At 44.5% G+C, this 21,079-nt stretch overlaps 1 protein-coding gene across 1 annotated transcript in view; it reads right to left on the reverse strand.

Moving 5' to 3' along the window:
- LOC128348305 (solute carrier organic anion transporter family member 4C1-like) overlaps positions 1–19,680 on the reverse strand; it is a 56,133-nt gene extending 36,453 nt beyond the window's left edge. Inside the window, exons 1-2 of the mRNA XM_053304154.1 lie at positions 19,312–19,680; positions 12,167–12,430 (exon numbers count right to left, since the gene is read on the reverse strand). Coding sequence (XP_053160129.1) covers positions 12,167–12,430; positions 19,312–19,537 — 490 coding nt within the window. The 5' untranslated portion in view covers positions 19,538–19,680. The remainder of the gene's footprint in view (positions 1–12,166; positions 12,431–19,311) is intronic.
- Positions 19,681–21,079: the final 1,399 nt, after the last annotated feature.

Here is a 21,079-nt window from a genome sequence, read left to right on the forward strand (position 1 = left end):
CTGATATCTTCCATTATATCTATTTGACCACATAATGAATGTATCTTAGCAAAGTAAAACTTTGCATTTACTTATACCATGCCCATTGTTATGGAAGGCAAAGGGGGAGTCTGGATTCTGCAAGACAGACAAGGAAGAAGTAGGGTGCCGAACAAGAGGGTGCGGTACTCTGTGTGTCAACAGCCAGTCAGGAGAGTACTGCAGTTCAGGTGCAGAGGACAGCCTGTAGTAATCCCTGCTTATAGAACAGTCCAGTCTCAGTGATTCAGCTAAGATGTTCAGATAATTCCAGCTCACGGGGTTCAGTGATTCTGCTTAGTGAAGTGGACATTGCTCCAGTATCACATGAGTAATTGCAAGTGCAGGGGTTTGAGTGCCAAAACAGGCACCCATCTGGGTGAGGCTTTAGAGAGGAGAGAGTAGACTGTGCCACCACACTGCCACATAAGAAGACACACACACACTTAAAAGCAGAGACTATTTATTCATTCTTACTTCTAGGGTTTCCTAAGAAAACTGTCAAGGTAGGAAATTTCAAGAACAGCTTACGAATAATCTTTAAATGCATCCTACACAGAGCTAATTGTGTCAGTACTTGATGTTACAAAGGCATGGATGACAGTTGCTGGATTCCTGTTCTCCAAGAGCATTTGCAAACAATGCATTGGGCGTAGTTGACAAAAAGCATGCCTTGAGCACAGCCATTATCTTGGATTTGCAGCAGCAATGCCTTTCTCAGCAGCATTGTCACACTCTGTTCCTGGTCTTTAGGGCAAGCAAAACCCCATCTATCACAGGCCCATCCACTAGATCATAGGAATTTTTTCCATAGCATCTGGTAGGGGTGTGCACGAATCAAAATCTTTTAATTAGATTTATGGTTTTAAATTTTTAATGTTGGTTTTACACGATTTCAATGTTAATGATTTTAACGTTTAAATGATTTTAACTGTTTAATTGATTAAGTTTTGATTTTAATTGTCTTTATTTTGAAGTAAACTGCCCTGAGCCATTTTTGGAAGGGCAGTATATCAATCAAATAAATAAAATAAAAATAAATAAAACCTGCAATTCAAATTGAATTTGGTTTCGGCTGGTCATGTGCTGCAACAGGAGCTGTGCGGCTCCCAGTGGCCAGCCTACTTAAATGACCCCTCCCAAACAAGGTTAGTGGAGCGCACACTCCGCTAACCCTGTTTTTCTGATTGTGTGTCTGCCGCGAGTGCTTGCAGCCACGGCAGACACACTTGGAGAGAGGGCACCCCAGGAATGCACCACGCGCTCACGTAGTGCATTACTGGGGCTCCAGGGGCGGCGTGCCACGCGATGGTGCTTCCCTTCACCAAACCCCCGGAGTTGCCGGGCGAGGCGCAGGTGGGTGGCAGGAGAGCTGCCACTCATCTGTGCCACCCATCCACCCATGCAGGGAAACCCCTCCGGATAGCCTGCGGGGAAGGAAACGTAAACCCTCCTTCCCCGCAGCTAACCCTGGCAGCTCTCCTCATTGATTGTGAGGAGAGCTTCATTGTTTTAATATGTTGGAACTAGTCCAAATGGTGGAACTGAAATTCAGGTGAAATGAGCATTTTTTTACAGTGGTACCATTCACCCTTCCTACTCTCACTCATGCTCTTTTTTCCTCTGCCTACTTAGTCCTGGGAATCATCTGCTGCCTACTCCAAAACATTCTAAAGAGCATGAGCTTCTAAATAGCAGCTTATCAAGCTAACATGCACTCCATTTATACCTCCAAAATCCACAGCAGACAACTGCCAGACCAAAAAAACGTGATCACAGATGACTGTTATTTATACTGGTGAGTTTAACATGAGTGGACGATACGTCAGGGAAACAGTTTCAAAGGCTGCAATCCTATGCACACTTTTCTGTAGGTATCAACTGAACCTGCTGGCTGGGATCCAGATGAACATTCTGCTGGCAAAAGAGTGTTTTCCATTGTGCAAGGTGCAAGAGCAAGGAGGGAGAGCCCTCTGCAGCTGCCTGTGACTTCTGAAAATAAGTCCCAGAAGGTCCTGCAACCATTGGGACTTATTTATTTGTAATTATTCATTAGATTGCACTGCATTGATAAAATGTTGGGGCTGGGGGTGGTTAAGAAACTTTGGATTGTGTTCAGATTCTGACATACTTCTGGAGCATCCCTTAATCATGAGAGAGGGCTGAATTGCCCCTCCACATGCGCTCCCAATGCCTGTTTAAACAGTCCTCCCGCACGGTTAAGGAATGGCCCAAGAGTGTGTCAGGATATCCCACAGTGACATGCAAGCTCATCCAGATCATGTGTGCAAATGTATGTCTCGTCTAAATCAGCTTCCTTTCTTCCTTTTGTTAAACAGAAAACAATATTGCCTTTCCAGGCAGCACTTTTAAGTGCTATTGGTCTTCGCAGAATTTGGTGCTCACCATTTTCTTTCCCAGGATGCACCAATGTATCCTGGGAAGGCAAATGGTGAAAGACAGCTCCTTTGAAGGCCAGAAGTGCTTAAAGTGCCTACAGATGGCATAGTTTATCAGTAAAACCAAAAGAACCATCATCAAAAGAACCTCAGCCTTTGCACCTGGGTAAAGTGGCCCTATGTTTGGGCCCCGCTCAGAGCAGACCAGAATGCCTATGCCTTATAACCATGAGATTTAGCAATCTGTTATATCCCCACTAATAATCTATTTCAATACTGTACTCATTAAGTCAACTTGTAATAAAGAGAGTTTACTCATTAACTCCACTTGTGATAAAGAGCAACAAGTTTCTAGTTGCTTTTACAGACTTTCTTTTTTCTGAGAATGATTATACAATTTCATAATAATCCACTTGCAATAAAAACAGAGGAGGGGGGAGGGAGAGGGAAAACACTAAAATCTTACATGAATCTCCTCACCAGCAATGAGCCCTTTCTCACAATTGAGTTAGAGGGCTTGAGGGTGGGCAGTGGGAAAGGCAGCAGAAGCTCAGCTTCCCTGCAGACGAGCAACATGGAGTTGCTGGGCTTGAGAATCGTGCACCCAGATGGTCCGTGGCTGCCATGGGCAGCATGGAGGTGAAGGGGCTGGGACGGGTTATCCTGGCCTCCAGAAATCCCACAATGCACTGTGCAAGTGCAGCAGACCATATCACAGCAGTGGACCAACCTTCTACACAGGTTTTCCTCTTACCTTGCTTCCATACAAGCAAAAATCGGGAGCACACACACCTCCCAAGCCTAGGTAGAACACAGTTTGTGATTGTGTGAATGACCTCAATGTGTACAGGTGAAACTCGGAAAATTAGAATATCGTGCAAAAGTCCATTAATTTCAGTAATGCAAATTAAAAGGTAAAACTGATATATGAGACAGACGCATTACATGCAAAGCGAGATAAGTCAAGCCTTAATTTGTTATAATTGTGATGATCATAGCGTACAGCTCATGAAAACCGCAAATCCACAATCCCAGAAAATTAGAATATTACATGGAACCAAGAAGACAAGGATTGTAGAATAGAACAATATCAGACCTCTGAAAAGTATACAGTGTACTGTGCTTGATTGGCCAGCAAACTCTATAGAGAATCTATGGGGCATTGCCAAGAGAAGGATGAGAGACATGAGACCAAACAATGCAGAAGAGCTGAAGGCTGCTAATGAAGCATCCTGGTCTTCCATAATACCTCATCAGTGCCACAGGCTGATACCATCCATGCCATGCCGCATTGAGGCAGTAATTGCTGCAAAAGGGGCCCAGACCAAGTACTGAATACATATGCATGCTTATACTTTTCAGAGGTCCAATATTGTTCTATTCTACACTCCACTAACTGCGCTCCACTAACCTTGTTTGGGAGGGGTCATTTAAGCAGGCTGGCTGCTGGGAGCCGCACAGCTCCTGTTGCAGCACATGACCAGCCGAAACCAAATTCAATTTGAATAGCAGGTCTTATTTATTTTTATTTTATTTATTTATACTTTGCATGTAATGTGTCTGTCTCATATATCGGTTTCACCTTTTAATTTGCATTACTGAAATTAATGGACTTTTGCACGATATTCTAATTTTCCGAGTTTCACCTGTATCTCCGACATTAAGAACATCCCTGAAATTAAAGGGGCAAGGGAGTGTCCTTTTAGTTAAGATGAGTAGGGGGGGAAGCTTCTGCTATTATAAGCTTTTTTGGAGACACCCTGATCCCAATATTAAACCCAGAGTTATCAACCCAGAATTATAGGGAATCCAGGCCTGTGTCTGATTCCATTTTATTAAGGGATCAATTAATGCCTGAATTCAGATGAACTGACCAGGGCATGACACCCAGGTCTCATGACTGCCTCTGGTAACTGATTTGTGAATGCAGGGGTAATCTAGCATTGTTTATCAGTGTTTGTGAAACTCACAAGAGACACAATGGGTCAGGCTCGATTACATGTCTCACACGCATCCAAATGCTAAAATTAACTTGCTCTCAGGTAATCCCTTACCTCTGCTAACAGGATGCTTATCATGATGTCACCTATATTGTTCTGCCTTACTCAAATGTATTGATTAACTAGCCTCAAACTTGCACCCCTTTTGCTGTGACTTTAAACATTCTTCTTAGAATCACATAGATGTACACAAGAAGTAATTTAATTGCTGTATAACACATATAGCTTGGCTTCTTCCTTCTTTCCTAATTCCGTTGACTTTTAACATTTTTGGGGACAAGGCGGCCTAATATCCTGAACTAATATCTATAATTAAAAGACAATGGACATCAAAGGAAGAAGCAAGTATAACAATGGAGCTCACCGAACAGAGAGCCAGCAAGCTTTGCCTACCAGCAGATCTTTGCTCAAGAGAGATCCCAGAGTTTGCTGTTCAAGCTGCAGGGCTACAGCAGGAACTCTTTCCATGGACAGGAACAGTCAGTGACCTCCGCAGCGAATGAGAAGTCAAGACTACCAAGCCATGGTAGTACCTGAAAGCATGGTGTTATAGTGTTTATAGCACTTTAGTGTATTATAGCACTTTCACAGTCTTTGATGGGTGGTATTGTTACTTAATGTCCAATGAGTCTGCAATTGCGTTACTAGGGAAATAATATTTCAAGTGAACATGCTCTTACTATTATAGTAGTTACGCCACAAAGCAAACATGTCATACTTCTCAGAGGAAGTATGATTAAAACATCACTGTTAATCTGTTTTATAAATAGCTGTTTTTATTCTAAGTACAGATTAACAGTAATATTTTAGCCATAGTTCCTCATAAGAAGCAAAGGACAGGAAATAGGAGAAGTTCTTGGTGAGAAGATGAAACACTGCCAGAGCTGATTAATGTGGGATGGTTTCTGTTGGGAGATTTTTAATCTTGTTGTGGATTGAGTTGCATGTAAAACATCAGACATGTTGTAACCCGCCCTAAGTAAGTGTGTGTGTGTGTGTGTGTGTGTGTGTGTATAAACAAATCTTTATCTGATCCTGGAAAGTTCTGAGGCATTATTTGCCAAGACATATGCTCAATGGTCACAGTACCAATAAGCATGCATACATTTGTTTTGCTGAGAAGTGTGTGCGTGTGCGCGCGCGTGTGTGCCAGTTTCTGCTTCCGCAGTTCCTTTCCATTAAACTCTCAAACCACACTTAAAACTGAAAAGCAGTTTGTGGGAGCTTCTGAAAGGGAAACGGATCATATATGTCAAGAAGCAGGGCCACTGTTGCTTGTAAGAATGTAGCACCCATTGGATAGAATGCTTTAAATTGTTTTACTTGTTGAATTCAACTATTTTGAAACAAACACTGAAGTGTGTCCTTTATAAACTGCTGAATAATCAGAAAATTCAGAATTTTCAGTGGGAAGACAGTTGTGCTCTTAGTTAACTTTCCCTTAGTTATGTTCTCTGTTATTATGGGGATTTCAAACAGTAATTACTAAAAAATCACTAGATTGATGTTTTTCAAACCAGCAAAAGGCTCTGATATAAGCTCCTACCTGAGTATTGTTTCAGTTGCTATAGTTAAGAAGTAAATAAACAGACTGATAAAGAGTAAGAGAACAATTATAATGATAAAATTACAAATATAAAATGCAAACACTGATTGATATATGGGACAAATGTATGTTAGAATGATTAAAAAAATTAACTAGCTTACCAAATGGCAATACTAAAAGGAATATACAATGAATGCCAATTCAGCTTGCTCATAATGACCTGATTCAATTTTCCAATTAAATGCTATAGCAACAAAACTAGGGGCTGATAAAACAGATTTTTTAAAAAGGACAATACATGCAGGCTGTGCCAAATGTTGCTGGCTTCTTTAGCATTATCACTCATTTTGGCATAACAATTGACTAATGCTGCAATGTGCTACTTTTTCAGCAGCAAAAGCAACAAGAATACCGACCACCAAAGGAAAAGGAGTGTTGCCTCTAAAGCGTGCACAATTTTTGAGGTCTGCTAAGTTCATTTTAGATCCCACACAGATTGATCAGAAAAGTCCCACTCTGAATTCATGTGCACACACAATGGGGCCATTCACACAACTAGGAGGGCAGAGGTGTAGGGGGGGCAGGCTGGTCCAACTCACCTTCCTCCCAAGATGATTGCTGAAATGTTGCTGGGAGCACGGACTGCACTCCCAGATGATCCACGCTGTGTGCTGCAGCGCAGAGCTCTGAAGGCTGGGATGACATGCCCAGGACTCCTGATATCCCACAATGCACAACGCAATGTGCAATGTGTCCATTGCACATTGGGCATACACGATCCCAGAGCCCAGGTAAAGGGTGTGCTTGCAGCTCTAACCCCGGCTAAAAACCAGGTTCAGAAGCTGGGCTAGGCAGCACTGCCCTGCCAGGATCATGCCCAATCCCAGTGGTTCCCACAGGCAGCCTAACCCAGGCTGGGATTCCCTAGCCTGGGTTAGGCTGTGTGTGAGAACCGCCTCGCTGCCTCGATACTGCCACCCAGAACAAAACTCATTCCGCACATAGATGAAGAAATTTAGAGAGAATACCGAAAAGAAGCAAAGCAATGGCATAGGTAAAGGGTTTTTCACCATTGTTTCCTTAAGAGTATAAGAAAACCACCTAGAGCCATCTAGAAAGAGCATAAAAGCTACAGATCTGTACACAAGTACAGTCATTCACATGTTATCTTGAACGGAGGTACAGCAATACATTCCCCATCTGTACCATGCATTTAAAGGGCCTGTATCCAAGTTCATTTTTAAATGAACCCAGGTACAGTCATTCACACAAATATGTGTATAAATGTACAGACATCTGTACACTTGTACAGCATAATGTCTGAATCGGGTTAAAGAAAGCCAATGAGGATTTGTGGGGAGGGAGTCGCCTTAAGTGGTGCAGCGGGGAAATGCTTGACTAACAAGCAGAAGGTTGTCAGTTCGACTCCCTGCTGGTACTATATTGGGCAACAGCAATATAGGAAGATGCTGAAAGGCATCATCTCATACTGTGCGGGAGCAGGCAATAGAAAACCCCTCCTGAATTCTACCAAAGAAAACCACAGGGCTCTGTCGGTGCCAGGAGTTGAAATTGACTTGACGGTATACTTTAACTTCAGTAGATCTTAGCAAGGAGGAGGAGTATGTATATAAATGTAAGAGATAGAGGAGCGGAATAGAAAGTAAAACCAAAAGTGAACAGAATATATTCATGCAGTCTTGAGAAAACCTTTTTCCAAATGTATCCTCCATCATAGAAGGGGAACACCTAACATGACAGCAGGCCATAAAAGAGACCCCATTTGGGAATATTTAAAAGAAGTTCCTATACTTGTGGATAAGACAGAGCTGTGTGTGAGATGCAAACAGTGCAATGAAGAAATGCAAGGCCTGATTGCCCAAATGAAATAGCATTATGAGATGTGTACACCTATTTTAGTGTACCTCTACCTTCTAAAAATTAAACCCACATCTATCCTTGAGTATGTATTAAGGTTTTTTCAGACAAGAATGTACTTTTACTGGAAAATAATGATTAAATAGAAGACTAATGATTTAAATTGTGATTAAAATGATTAAAATTGAGCCCTTCTGTGAAGTGATTTAACTCATGATTGAAATCATGGTTTAAATTGAATCAACCTTGATGTGAAGCATGCTTATTCATGTGCTGAGACTGACGACTATTACTACTGCTGCTGTTGCTACTACTACAACAAATATTTATATACTGCTTTTCAACAAACATTCTCAAAGAGGTTACATAGAAAATAATAATAATAAATCTTGCCTACTGTGGGTGCCACTTTTTTAGATGAATCAATGGACAAATTATCAACATTTATCAGCAGCAATAGCATTGTCTAAATGTTTAGCTGAATAAAGGCAATAGAGTAAGGAAATGTGTTATTTAGACATGCCACCACCGCCAACTCAGTGACACTTATTCTCAAAAATATTTAAAAGCCAATACAAATTGATATTTTCTTTGTTTCCCGGAGCACAACAAAAGGTAATGGCCTTTATAGCTGATTCCCTCACAAACACAAAGATTCTAATGTTTGCTTAACTAAACTTTATTCAGACACTCCATTTTTCTGCTTCTCTTTTCCCACCCTTTCTTTTCTGACTCCACCCCGCCCCTAACACACACACTGTCTCTACAGGATCCCCACAGGGACACATTTCTAATTAACAAAACATAAAAGATTGCTAAATAGAATACAACAATTATGCTGCAGGCAGGCTGATTTGTTGTTGTTTAAAATAATTAATTAATTAATTAATTATCATTATCATTACATTATTGTTTATTCAATTGCTATACCACCCTTCCAAAAATGGCTCAGGGCAGTTTACACAAAGAAATAACAAACAAATAAGATGGAACTCTGTCCCCAAAGGGCTCACTAGATTGAAAAGAAACATAAGATAGACCCCAGCTACAGTCACTGGAAGTACTGTGCTGGGGGTGGATGGGGCCAGTTACTCTCCCCCTGCTAAATAAAGAGAATCACCACGTTAAAAGGTGCCTCTTCGCCAAGTTAGCAGGGGTTTATTCATTCATTATTCATTTTTTAAAGGTCCCCAAGCACTTTACCTAGCAAAAGGAATAAGAAAATTGTTCACTGTCCCAAAAGGGCTCAGAATCTGAAAGAAACACAAAGAAGACACCCAACAGATGCTGAATTGGACTGCATATGGACAGTTGCTATCTCTGTGGTAAATATAAACAAGCCACCACTATAAAAGTTAACTTTCCCAAGTTAGTAGGCCTTTTGATCTACTAAGGGCTAATTGTTAACTTTCAAAGTCCACCATCTCATTCTTTTGACCTCAACTTTCAACTTCTACTATACTAGAAGTGGAAAACACACCTTGCCTATGGTATTAAATGATTGACAAATTGTGCATAATGCTTCCTGAATCATTTCATAACTTTTGTTATGAAATGATTCAGGAAACATTGTGCACACTTTAGCCTAAAAGCATTCTGTTGTGACAGATCCTGCTTCCTGTCCCCAGGAACTTAAGTCTCTGGGACAAGTTTTGCCACTCACCACCATAACCGTGTCCTAAACAGCAACCACTTTACTTCATTATGTAGAATTCAGCAAAAACCATTAAAAATTGAGCTGGCCCACATTTGCAGAGCCCCATCCCTTCATTTGCATTGCCCTGAAATTGTCTTGCATAAGCACAATTTGTTGGTCATTCCAGAGTGTTACATTAGAGCATGACTGAATCCAAACTACCATTTGTATGAGAAAAGATAAGTAAAGAATCTCTTGCTGTGTACTGCAACTATTTAACTAAACAGAGTCTTAAATTCATTGGCCAAATATTGGCATTCTTTATCAAGTTAGTTAGTAGATGTTCATATAAAAATGATGCTGAATGGGGCTGAAAGGTGGTACACTGCAGCCCTGAACCAAGACTTTTGGGGAGAGCGCCAGTGGAGGGACAGTGGTGAGGCACGTAAGGGCACCCTCTCTGCCCTTTAGAGGATCCCCCCGCCTCCAAGCCTCCAAACCGGCTCAAACGCCAGACTTTCGAACCGGTTCAGCTCTCCAGAAAAGGAGCACCAAACCAGTTCGTGCACATCCTTAGTCCCTTCTCCCCTTCAACACTGGTTTCATCCATTTGGATATACAGCTTGGGAAACCGGAGGTGAAGGGACTTCCGGTTTCCCAAGTCGTATGTCAGAATTCAGTGCCTGTCTTTTCAAGCAATATCAGCTCCTTTAGCTGCTACTGCTGCTTCTCTGCTGAATTGTCCCCATCTTCTGCTTTCTGTGCTGACTCTTCTCTGAAATCATCAGCAAACTCTCTAGCCAAAAGCTAACCCCTTTTTAAACACCTCTAGCCAAAAATCTTTCTCAGCAGATGGGTCACCTCAGGTACCCTTTTTGATTCAGAGTGGAGTGTGGGTTCAGATTAGAGTTTGGGCTCCTCCAACTCTGGTTCTGCGGCACCAGAGTTACATCCGAATGCCAGAACTGCAATTTCAGACACATGGAACTGGGGTTGAGGGAGGACGCTCCTCCCTCACTCCGGCCCAACTGGCTGTGTAGGCTGTCCTTCTATCAAGAAGAAAGCCTGCAAGGCCAGTTCCCCCGTATCTCTGCAGTCTCGCTGACTGCAGAGAGACTCCCGAGCATCCAAAAGCAGATGGGAGAGCGGGGGGGGGGGGTCCACTGGACCCACAGTTCTGCATTATATCTGAACGGGGTCAATAGGGGAAGAAGCTGAAGAAGAGAACTGACAGAGCCCAAGGCCCAGTAGGTGGTGTCACTGACTCAGGCAAGCATCTGCTCAGCTGAATTCTGTGAGGAGTGGGAAACTCATGTCCAGAGTGGAAGACAAGGAAGGCTGCATGGAAGACTCAAACCCAACTCTGCATGTCAAATTAGGACAGAGTAAGGGTAGAACAGGGAATTGGCTGGGGGAATCTTTCTGAGGTAAATAGCATAGGGGTAAGAGTAATCAGGCCTCAATATTGGTTAGAGAAAGGATCCATATCAGATACAGATTACCTTTAGTGGGGCGGCTCCCCCATGAGGCACGATAAGGTGGCAGTCTTAGGCATACCTGCACCATGGGGAAGGAAGTGCAAGCACCCTGCCTCACCCCATAGACATCACCCACCTGCCCACTATTACCACCCTATCCTCCTTGCTGCCCTCCATGTGTTTTCCCTCACACCTGGAGCCTGGAGCTCATATTGCCCCACCATCCTTGCTAGACCCATCTCATACTTCATCAAGCTGAGACACTACCCCTTATTATTTTAGCGCTTTTTCAGTGACAATGAAGCAAAGCCAACCACTGCAAAGAACTTGAACTGTAAACAGACCAGAGCAGAGTGTGCTGAGGGTGAGACCAGTGCAGGGGTATGTGGAATGGCATTTGGGCTTGTTGACATGTGGGTTGCGGTCAGCAAAGAGGGTGGGGCAATATCATTGCCGGATCTGGTTACAGAGGCAGGGCTGGGGAGAGAGGAGGGAAGAGAGCTGGTCTTGTGGTAGCAAGCATGAATTGTCCTCTTTGCTAAGCAGGGTCTGCCCCTGGTTTGTTTTCAAATGGGAGACGTGTGCACACTGTAAGATATTCCCCTCAGGGGATGGGGCTGCTCTGGGAGGAGCATCTGCATGCCTGCATGCAGTAAGTTCCAAGTTTCCTCCCTGGAATCTCCAAGATAGGGTTGAGACTCCTGCCTGCAACCTTGGAGAAGACACTGACAGTCTGTGTAGACAATACTGAGCTAGATGGACCAATGGTCTGATTTGGTATAAGGCAGTTTCCTATATTCCTGTGAAGAGAGGCATGTTCTCTTTGCCTCTAGTGTACAAGAGCATGAGCCGCCCCTGACCTTTACCTTAAACCTTTTTTTTTAAGTGTTCATGCAACAGTAACAAGCAAACTAAGTATCTATATCACCAACACATTCTCATTCTTGTATATCACAAACTTATTTCTCTCTGGTTCAGTTCATCCATGTCTCCGCCTGTCTAAACCACCCCACATGTACAAACATCACCATCTATCCTCCCTGGGATGGAACCTCCAAGTAAGCAACATAAAAAAGATATATTGTTTGAAGATAATCAATACATGTAGATCATATAAATCCTTCCTGTGTTTCATATGTATCTTGGAACTATACTTTTAAAAACAACTTTTAAAGATACCTAAAATGCAAATTTAAAAAAAGAGAGCTTACCATCTAATTTCTCTCCATATGTATACTTCCCACTAAAAAAATGTGGAAAAGAAAATACAAGTGATCCTAATCCTATCAGGAAAGATGCCAAAGCCAGCCATCTTGGTTTGTGCCCTCTTTCACCGAAGAAAGACACGAAAAGGCATAAGACACAGAATGAGATGTCATAGCCAGTAGAGATTACACCAGTGAGGGTGCTTCTCAGTTCATATCGCTTCTCAATTGTAGAAATGCTCACATTTACTAATCCATTTACCACAATACCTAGAAGAAAAGAGACAAACAATTAAAAATTCAGATTACATTTTTATAAACGAAAATTTATTCCTGTATCTGCTAGATAACTTTTTGTCCTTCAAAATGTCAATACTATTGCTCAAGGTGGTCAGTTATTGTGAAAGAAACATTAACATGAGCCAAAAGACATACTGAAAGTAGAAGTAATCTGAGCTGGGAAATGTTATTTTAGCATGCTTGCACTATATAATCTGCAAGTGTGATAGCTTGCAGTTAAAGCAGTCAGTAAAATAAGCTGATCAGCTGAATAGCTGCTGCTTCATTGTAGCTTGGGCCTAGTTTTAATCTTACCTTTTGATTTGTTATAAGGCAATATTACCAGATTGATTTCAGTTCAATATTTTGTTTGAAAGCATCTTCACGTAGCAAGAACCGGTATTTACCATCTCAAGGGTAGTAAATATTTGTTCAGTAATACAGTCACATTCAAACAACAGCTCACCACACAATTCCTCACCGGCCATGTTTTTGGGCTTGCAATACTGCAAATTACTAAACTCATTCATCAGTTAAATGGCTTCTGTTTCATTTGATATATCCATAACTGTCTGACTTTGCCCATAAAGGGACCAAAAATGGATCAATTGCTCCTATACAGTGAAGCTTTTAATGCAAGTCAAGCAACCAGTGTTATTGCTTTTCAAGTCAGAATCATTCCAACAAGAAGCCTTGAGCAACCAACAAAATGTCATGCAAAATGTTAAGTATTGGCAATAGTAACTTGTCAATCTGTTTGGTACTTGCCTACTTCTATATGGTAATTCCCAAAGATATAGATCAGTTACACTTGTATTTGGTTAGGCATAGCCAAATGTCAGTTCTTCACCTAATGGGTAGAACTTGTTTTTCAAGCCTTCCGCCCACTAATATCTCACAAGCTGTAAAGATATTGGTCATGATTCCCACATGATTAAAAAAAATGATTGTGTATTTTCACTTCCCCAACACAGCGTTCTTGTAAAAAAAACCCATGCGTAATATACAAATATAGGGTTTTTACATTACACATTGCAAAATTGCCACAAATTTAAATAATCATTATAGAAATAATCATTATATGTATTTGACTAAGACATCAAAACTACTTTGAATATCAAAGGTTTTTCTAAGACTGAATTTAAATTATATAATAGGACATCCTGCTTCTGAAGTTTGGTTTCACATTGCATGTATAACTGAGTCCATTGCTGAAGTTTACTTTTCCATTGCCTTCAGATTTAGGGCTGTAACTCTATGCACATTTACCTGGGAGTAAGCCCCTCTGAACATGAAAAGAATTAGGCTACACATCCATTTCCCAAGCCTTCTGAAAGAACTGGAGTATTGCATCCTACTCCTACAATTGTCTGTGTGATCATGCATCAGCACAAACCTGAGCAGATGCTTTTTGTACACATTGAAGGGATTAGCAATAGAAGCAGCACCCCCCCTGCCCCACCTCCCAATATGCCTGACCAATTTCTGAGTATACAAGTGATATGTTCAGTAACATGGTACAATGCAGCCAACAAATCTTGGATGTCATAATATACTCTCAGGCAATGAACAGTGACTCACAAGCATCAAGAAACATTTGCCTCCTTCGCCCTAAAGTGGCATACATCTCTTCCGAGGCACTGACACAAAATACCAGGATATGTGAATCAGAGAAAGCAGAAGTTGCCTGCAGTTTAGTAAAAGAACTAGTTGGTAACTTAGACTATGACAATGTCCTTGACCACAGGGACCTCCAAAACTAGGTCACTCGGTGGAGAATCTAAAATCTTCCAGACTACAACCGGCTAACTGACTTTATGGCAAAGGCAGAAGTGGGAAGCATGGCACCAAGAGATAGAATAAATGAGTTTCAACATAACATCATCAGTTTTAACATAACATCATTCCACAGGAGGCAAGATTTGAGTTCAGCACCCTCACCGCAGTAGAGAAGGATGGAAGAGAAGAGGAAGCTCCAGTCCTCACCACCACCTCAAAACAAGAAGAGATGATAGAAGGAAAGCTCAAGTTCCACCTAACCCAAAGAAAAACGTCCCCAAAGCTCTCTTTCCTCTCTTGGAAAAATGAGAGAGAAGTGGGCTACACTCTCAGAATCCAACTCCATATCTGTGCTGTGACTGATGTTTCCCATGGCTCCATCCCACACTCCATCCACTAAATCACCTAGGACAGGCCAATGAAGTGGAGACAGACAACATTGACATTCAAAGTAAACTATAAACTTGCCCTATAAACCCCTATTTTTAATTTTTTTTATTTAACACATTTGTATACTGCCAAAAACGCAAGTCTCTGGGAGGTTTACAACAAAACCAACACAAAAAGATTGAAACATTTCAACAATTAAAATTTAAAACGTTACAACTATTAAAAACACAATTAAAACAATATCTAATTAAAAGCCTGGGTGAACAAATGCATCTTGACTGCCCTTTAAAAAGTTGTAAGAGATGGGGAGGCTCTTATTTCAGCAGGAAGTGTGTTCCAAAGCCTCAGGGCAGCAACGGAGAAGGCCTGTCCACAAGTAACCACCAGACAATCCAGTGGCAACTGCAGATGAACCTCTCCAGATGATTTCAATGGGCGGTGTGGTTCATAGCGAAGAAAATGTTATCTTAAATACCCTGGGCCCAAACTGTTTAGGGCTTTATAGGTTATAACCAAAACCTTGTACTTTGTCCAGAAATTTATCAGCAGCCAGTGTAGATCTTTTAAGATAGGAGTGATATGGTCTCTCCTAGATGACCCAGAGACCAACCTGGCTGCCGCATTCTGGACTAACTGCAGTTTCCGGACTACATACAAAGGCAGCCCCACATAGAGTGCATTGCAGTAGTCAAGTCTGGAGGTGACCAGCAGATGTAATACTGCGCTAAGGCCATTTATCTCAAGAAACAGATGCAGCTGCCGTATCAGCCTAAGCTGATAAAAGGCACCTCTGGCCACTGCCTCAACCTGGGACCACAGGGAGAGGTTTGCATCCAGAAGCACCCCCAGACTGCATATCTGTTCCTTCTGGGGAAGTGTGACCCCATCAAGAAAAGGCAGATCAAAATCATCTCCCGAGTTCCAACCCTGCACAATAAGTACCTCCGTCTTATCTGGATTCAGCCTCAGCCTGTTACCTCTCATCCAACCCATCACTGCCTCCAGGCAAGCATTTAGGGAGGTTGTGCCTTCTCTTGATGATGTTGACATGTAGATGTTAAACAACATCAGAGACAATATGGAGCCCTGAGGGACACCATATCGAAGTTCAGTTTTGGAAGAATAACAGTCTCTGAGGGACACCATCTGGAATCTGCCCAAGATGTAAGAGTGGAACCACTGCAAAGCAGTGCCTCCCACCACCGACCCCCACAGATGCTCCAGAAGGATACTATAGTCGATAGTATCAAAAGTCACTGAGAGGTCCAAAAGGACCAACAGTCACACTTCCTTTGTCAATTCCCAGTTGATCATCCATCAGGCCAACTAAGGAAGTCTCCACCCTATAGCCCACCCGAAAGCCAGTCTGAAACAGGTCTAGATAAACAGTTTCATCCAAGACTGCCTGGAGTTGGGAGGCCACCACCCTCTCAATTACCTTGCCCAACCACGGAAGATTGGAGACAGGACTATAGTTGCTCAACTCTGAAGAATCCAAGGCAGGCTTCTTCAGAAGTGGTCTAATAATTGCCTCCTTAAGGCAAGGTGGCATCCTGCCCTCCCTCAGAGAAGCATTTATGATCTGTACTAAGCCTTCTACAACAACCTCCCTGCCAGATAGTATTAGCCATGTCAGGCAAGGGTCAAGAGAACAGGTGTTGGCTGCATCACTCCAAACAACTTGTCCACATCCTCACGAGTCACAGACTGAAACTGATCCAGCCTAACCACATAAGAGGAGTCGCTGGACACCTCCATAAGAACATAAGAACAGCCCAGCTGGATAAGGCCCAAGGCCCATCTAGTCTAGTATCCTGTTTCACACAGTGGCCCACCAGATGCTGCTGGAAGCCTACAAGCAGGAGTTAGCATGCCCTCTCTCCTGCTGTTACTCCCCTGCAACTGGTACTCAGAGGCACTCTGATGTACAGGCAACTAGTACTCAGAGTTACTCCCCTGCAACTGGTACTCTGATTCAGACACTGCAATAATTGTGGGGTCTAAATCCAAGTCGGCCCAAACACGAGAGATTTTATCCACACAAAAATCATTAAACACATTGCAGTGGGTAATAGATGGTTCCAAATTCTGATTCCAGGGAGGAAGGGCACATACTAGCCCTCTCACAACCCTAAACAACTCCACTGGACGCGAACTTGCAGGCGCAATACAGGCTGAAAAGAATTGCTTCTTTGCCATCATATTGCCAGAGCATATCAAATGTGCTCTATGTTGTAATCTATCAGATTCGAGTTGAGTCTTCCTCCACTTGCGCTCCAGTCGCCTACCTCGCTGCTTCAGCCCCCGGTGTTCTTCCGTATACCAAGGGGCCGATTTTGAAGCGGGTCAGAGAGGTGCAATCATGTCTACCGTCCTGGTGAGTTTGCTGTTCCAGTTCTCACCAGGGCATCAACAGGATCACCAGCAGAGCCAACACTAAATCCCTCCAAGACTTCTTGGAACTCTATGGGATCCAATAACCTTCTCAGGCAGACCATTCTAATGGGCCCCTCACCCCTGCGAAGGTGAGGTGTGACTGTGAGTCCAACCTTAACCAGATGGTGGTCTGTCCATGACAATGGGGAAATCATAGGAGTCCCCACCCACTGAACACCACCCTTATCAGAGTGAAAGAGCAGATCAAGCATGTGACCTGCAATGTGCATCGGTCCTGAGACCCTTTGGGATAGGCCCATAGTTGTCATGGCCGCTATGAACTCCTGAGCCGCCCCAGACAAACTGGTCCAAAGTGGACAATGAAGTCCACCAGCACCACAAGCCTGGGAGACTCCAACGCGAGTTCCACTACCAAGTCCATCAGCTCAGTTAGGAACTCCATCGGGTAGCAGGGTGATCAGTACACCAACAGAAGTCCCAGTCTACCCTGGTCCACAAACTTAGGTGCACATATTCAATATGGTCAGCCACTTCCACAGGGATCCTGGTCAGGAAGAGGTTATTCTTATAGACCACAGACACTCCACCTCCTTGCCCAGGTCCCCGCACCTGCTCCTCCACAGAGTACCCTGGAAGGAGATGCTAGGACCAGACTGGGCCACCAGCCTCCCCCAACCAAGTCTCTGTAATACATACCAGGTCTGCCCCTTCATCCAGAATCAAATCATGGATGGTTTCTGACTCATTGTGGACAGACCTGGCTTTCAGATTTACATATAAAGTGTGGATTCAAATCAGTGATCATCAATACAAGACTGGGGAGACTGTTACTCTGAACCAATTAACCCTGTCATGTAAACAGAGGGACAAGCTCCTGTACATCATGAGAGAATTTTGACAGTTGCAGCTTGTGAAGTAGAAGCTGCAGGGGGAAAGTTGCACTTGTCAACATTCCCTTTTTTCTACATAACTAAAAGAGATACAGAATCTCTGGCCTTGGTTATTACCCTAATTAAGAAAGAGCATAAGCATATGGCAAACAAGGCTGGCTTCAAAGGCTGGCACTGTCAGGCCACTGTGCTTTGGGAGGGTCCACTGGTGCCATCTCGACCAGCTGTCACCAAGGAGCAGTAGCTATCACTGCTAGCGGGAGAGCATCCGGGAGTTGGGGGCCTTCTTGGCAGATGGGTCTCCTCTGTGCTGCTCCTGTGACCAGCGGATGGCAGCTTAAGGGAGCAGCCACCTCCTCTCAGCCGTCCCCCTATGTGGTGGTGGGGACTGGGCCCAGCTGTATCCCCTAGAAATCAAGCAAATGAGTTCCAGGATCAAAGCTCAACAACCCCTCCACCGGCGTACTTATCCGAGCGGCGCCCGAGGCCTGGGTCCGGCTCCTTACAGCTGCTCACTTGGGCGGGAAAGCGCTGGCCGCATTCAGGTCAGGTGCCCTCTCTCTCTTGGGGGAGCTCCGTGGGAAGGACTGGGCCTACTGCGCCAATCCCGACCCCCAGGCGCACCCGAGAGAAAGCAGATGCGCCGGCAGAGGCTCCTTGCAGCCTCGTCCACTTGCTCGCGCTGCTTCTTCAATGGGTGCGGCGCGCGGGAACTGGGTTTGGAGGACGGGCCGCGCAGCAGGCGAGCGAGCGGGCGGAGGCAACGACGGCTCCTCCAGCAACCATTCCCACTAGGTTGCCATGGGGTAGAGGCGGCTGCCGGGAGAGTGCTTGCTTGCAAGCATCCATCCTCAGGGAGGGAGGATTGGGCCCCGCCGGGGGAGCGAGGCGGGCGGGCCTGCCGCCAAGCTGCGCGCCCCCCGCAAGCCGAGAACCGGCTCTCGGGACGGACGGCGCCTATATTTGAAGCACAGGCAGGTGGGAGCAGCGGCGCAGCAAACCCTTAAGAGGCGCGAGAGCCGCTTCCTCCCTCCGCCGGGCAGTCGATGATGACCCACAACCGACCGCCCCCCAAGCCCCGCGCGCCTTTCTCTCCGACTGCCCCCCTCCCCGCCTCCCGCGAGCTCCTTTTACCAGGTTACCATGCAGCTCTGGAGTCTAGCGAGATCCGCGGATAGATGGGGCTGGCTGGGGTGGGAGGAGGCGCCCCCATGCAAGCCTGTCTGTCCTCCTCCTCCTGTGCTTGTTGAGATGAACGGATGGCCGCCGAGGGGCATTCCTCCTCCGGCTCCTCCTGGCGCTGCTGCCGCCGCCTCCCCGGGCTGGTTTGAGGTGGCTCCCCATCCCGCGCGACCCCCGCCCAGGAACCAGGCGCCTTTTAAGGAGAGCGCCGCCTTCCGGACAGGGGCTCCTTACCTTGGAAGACGGAGAGGAGGCTGTAGAAGCACAAGAAGCCCTTGGCGCTGTTGCAGCACTGCAGGGCAGCGGGCACGAACCAGCCCCACCCGCATTGCCCCTCGCTCTCGTCGAAGGTGGGCGAGGTGGGGACTTCTCGGGGGCCGGCCGAGGGTCTCCGCTCGGCTCCGTGCGTCGTTGGGCTGGGAGGCTCGAAAGCCGGGTTGACGACGCCATTTTTCTTCATGGCACGGCAGAGCCACCGGTCCCGTCGCAACACCTGGAGCACCTGCTGTTGGTTCTACCAGCGGCCGCCCAGAGGCTGGCGGGGCTGGGTGGCCCGAGAAGGAGGGACAGAGGAAAGGCGGCGGGGGAGGGGGGGTTGGTTCCTTTTTGGTTTGCGGCTTGGAAAGACAGCCTCAGATTTAAGTGTCTAGTCTAAGGACATCCTCCTGGCGGAGAATGAAAATGAAGAGGTGGGAACTCTTTGAGGAGATGTCAAGCGTGGCTGCTGAAGAGTGTGCCTACTTGCATTACCAGTTTGCCGGCTCACATGGCAAATAATCCTGCTCATCTACGCGTGAGTAACAGCACTGAGGAAGTATTAGTGTCACAGTTAGCTGCCATCGGACAGGAGCAGGACGACTTTCTTTAGTGTCCCCACCTCACCCCTTCCTCAAATAATATGGAAAGGAGGGATAGAAGGGCGCCAGTAGGGGTCACCAGTGACCATGCTTTCTGGGCAGTACCTTGCTTTGGAGCTGCTTCTGTGCCCACAAGATCTCTTTCCTTGAAATCATAAAAAGAACATTTGCATTGTCTCTCTGTCTCTGTGTGTTCAGCACTTTATATGTAGTGTTTTTACAAAAATATCATTGGGCATGTCATTTAAAACATATACAGTCTGTGACCATGTTAAATTGTATTTCAATATAACACTGTCATTTACGGCAAAAAGAACTGTTGAAATAATTTAATTATTAGTTCAGGGCATCTCACAATGGTCTGGAATGTTGCAGACAAACTGTTCTGTGACAGTTGAATGACAGTTGTTCATTGACTCCATGGCTATGAGGTTGGCTCAGACCAAAATTAAGGCATGGCCTCACACTATAGTTACATCCTTTAGTGAGGGGCTTATGCTATGGATACTCCCATTGATTTCAGTAGAATTAATTAGTAGGATTGCTCGCTAAGGAAATGGCCATTCATTGTGTACAATTATAAACATGGGGTTCTTTTTCCACTCTTGTAATTACACGAGTTATTTTTTACCATCAAATTGTGTTAGGACTGGAGGATCAAATAATGTATTTTTTATTCTTCGATTCTGTAAAAATATCTCTGAACCTGGAAAACAAGTAAATGTAGGTAAAGGTAATTTCTTGCCTATATCACTGTACAAACATAAAAATTGTCTGCAGAAGTGCACTCCTACATGTTGTAAAGAAAATGAGGGATTTGTGTGTGGTGTCATCTCAGTGCTGCTGTTGGATTTTTGGTGGGACGGGGGTTGTGTGTGTGTTTTGGTAGGGTGATTTTCTTGCAATTTTTGGAGTTCCTATCACAATTTAGCAGCATCCTTTCAGATGTGTAGTGCTAACGTCTCACTTTCTGAAATGATTTGAAGGTGTGGCTATGTAACATACTGGTGAACTCTGCTTGTCTCCATTACCTGGCCATCCCTCTATTGGTATCTGTGCTAAAATGCCATCCTCCTCCTAGACTTAAAACAGTAGCAACTCCTTATGTCCTTTAAAGGTTAAAAAAAAAGTTGTAAACTTAACCT

The sequence above is a fragment of the Hemicordylus capensis genome, chromosome 2 (assembly GCF_027244095.1).
Source record: "Hemicordylus capensis ecotype Gifberg chromosome 2, rHemCap1.1.pri, whole genome shotgun sequence".
Lineage (NCBI taxonomy): Eukaryota > Metazoa > Chordata > Lepidosauria > Squamata > Cordylidae > Hemicordylus > Hemicordylus capensis.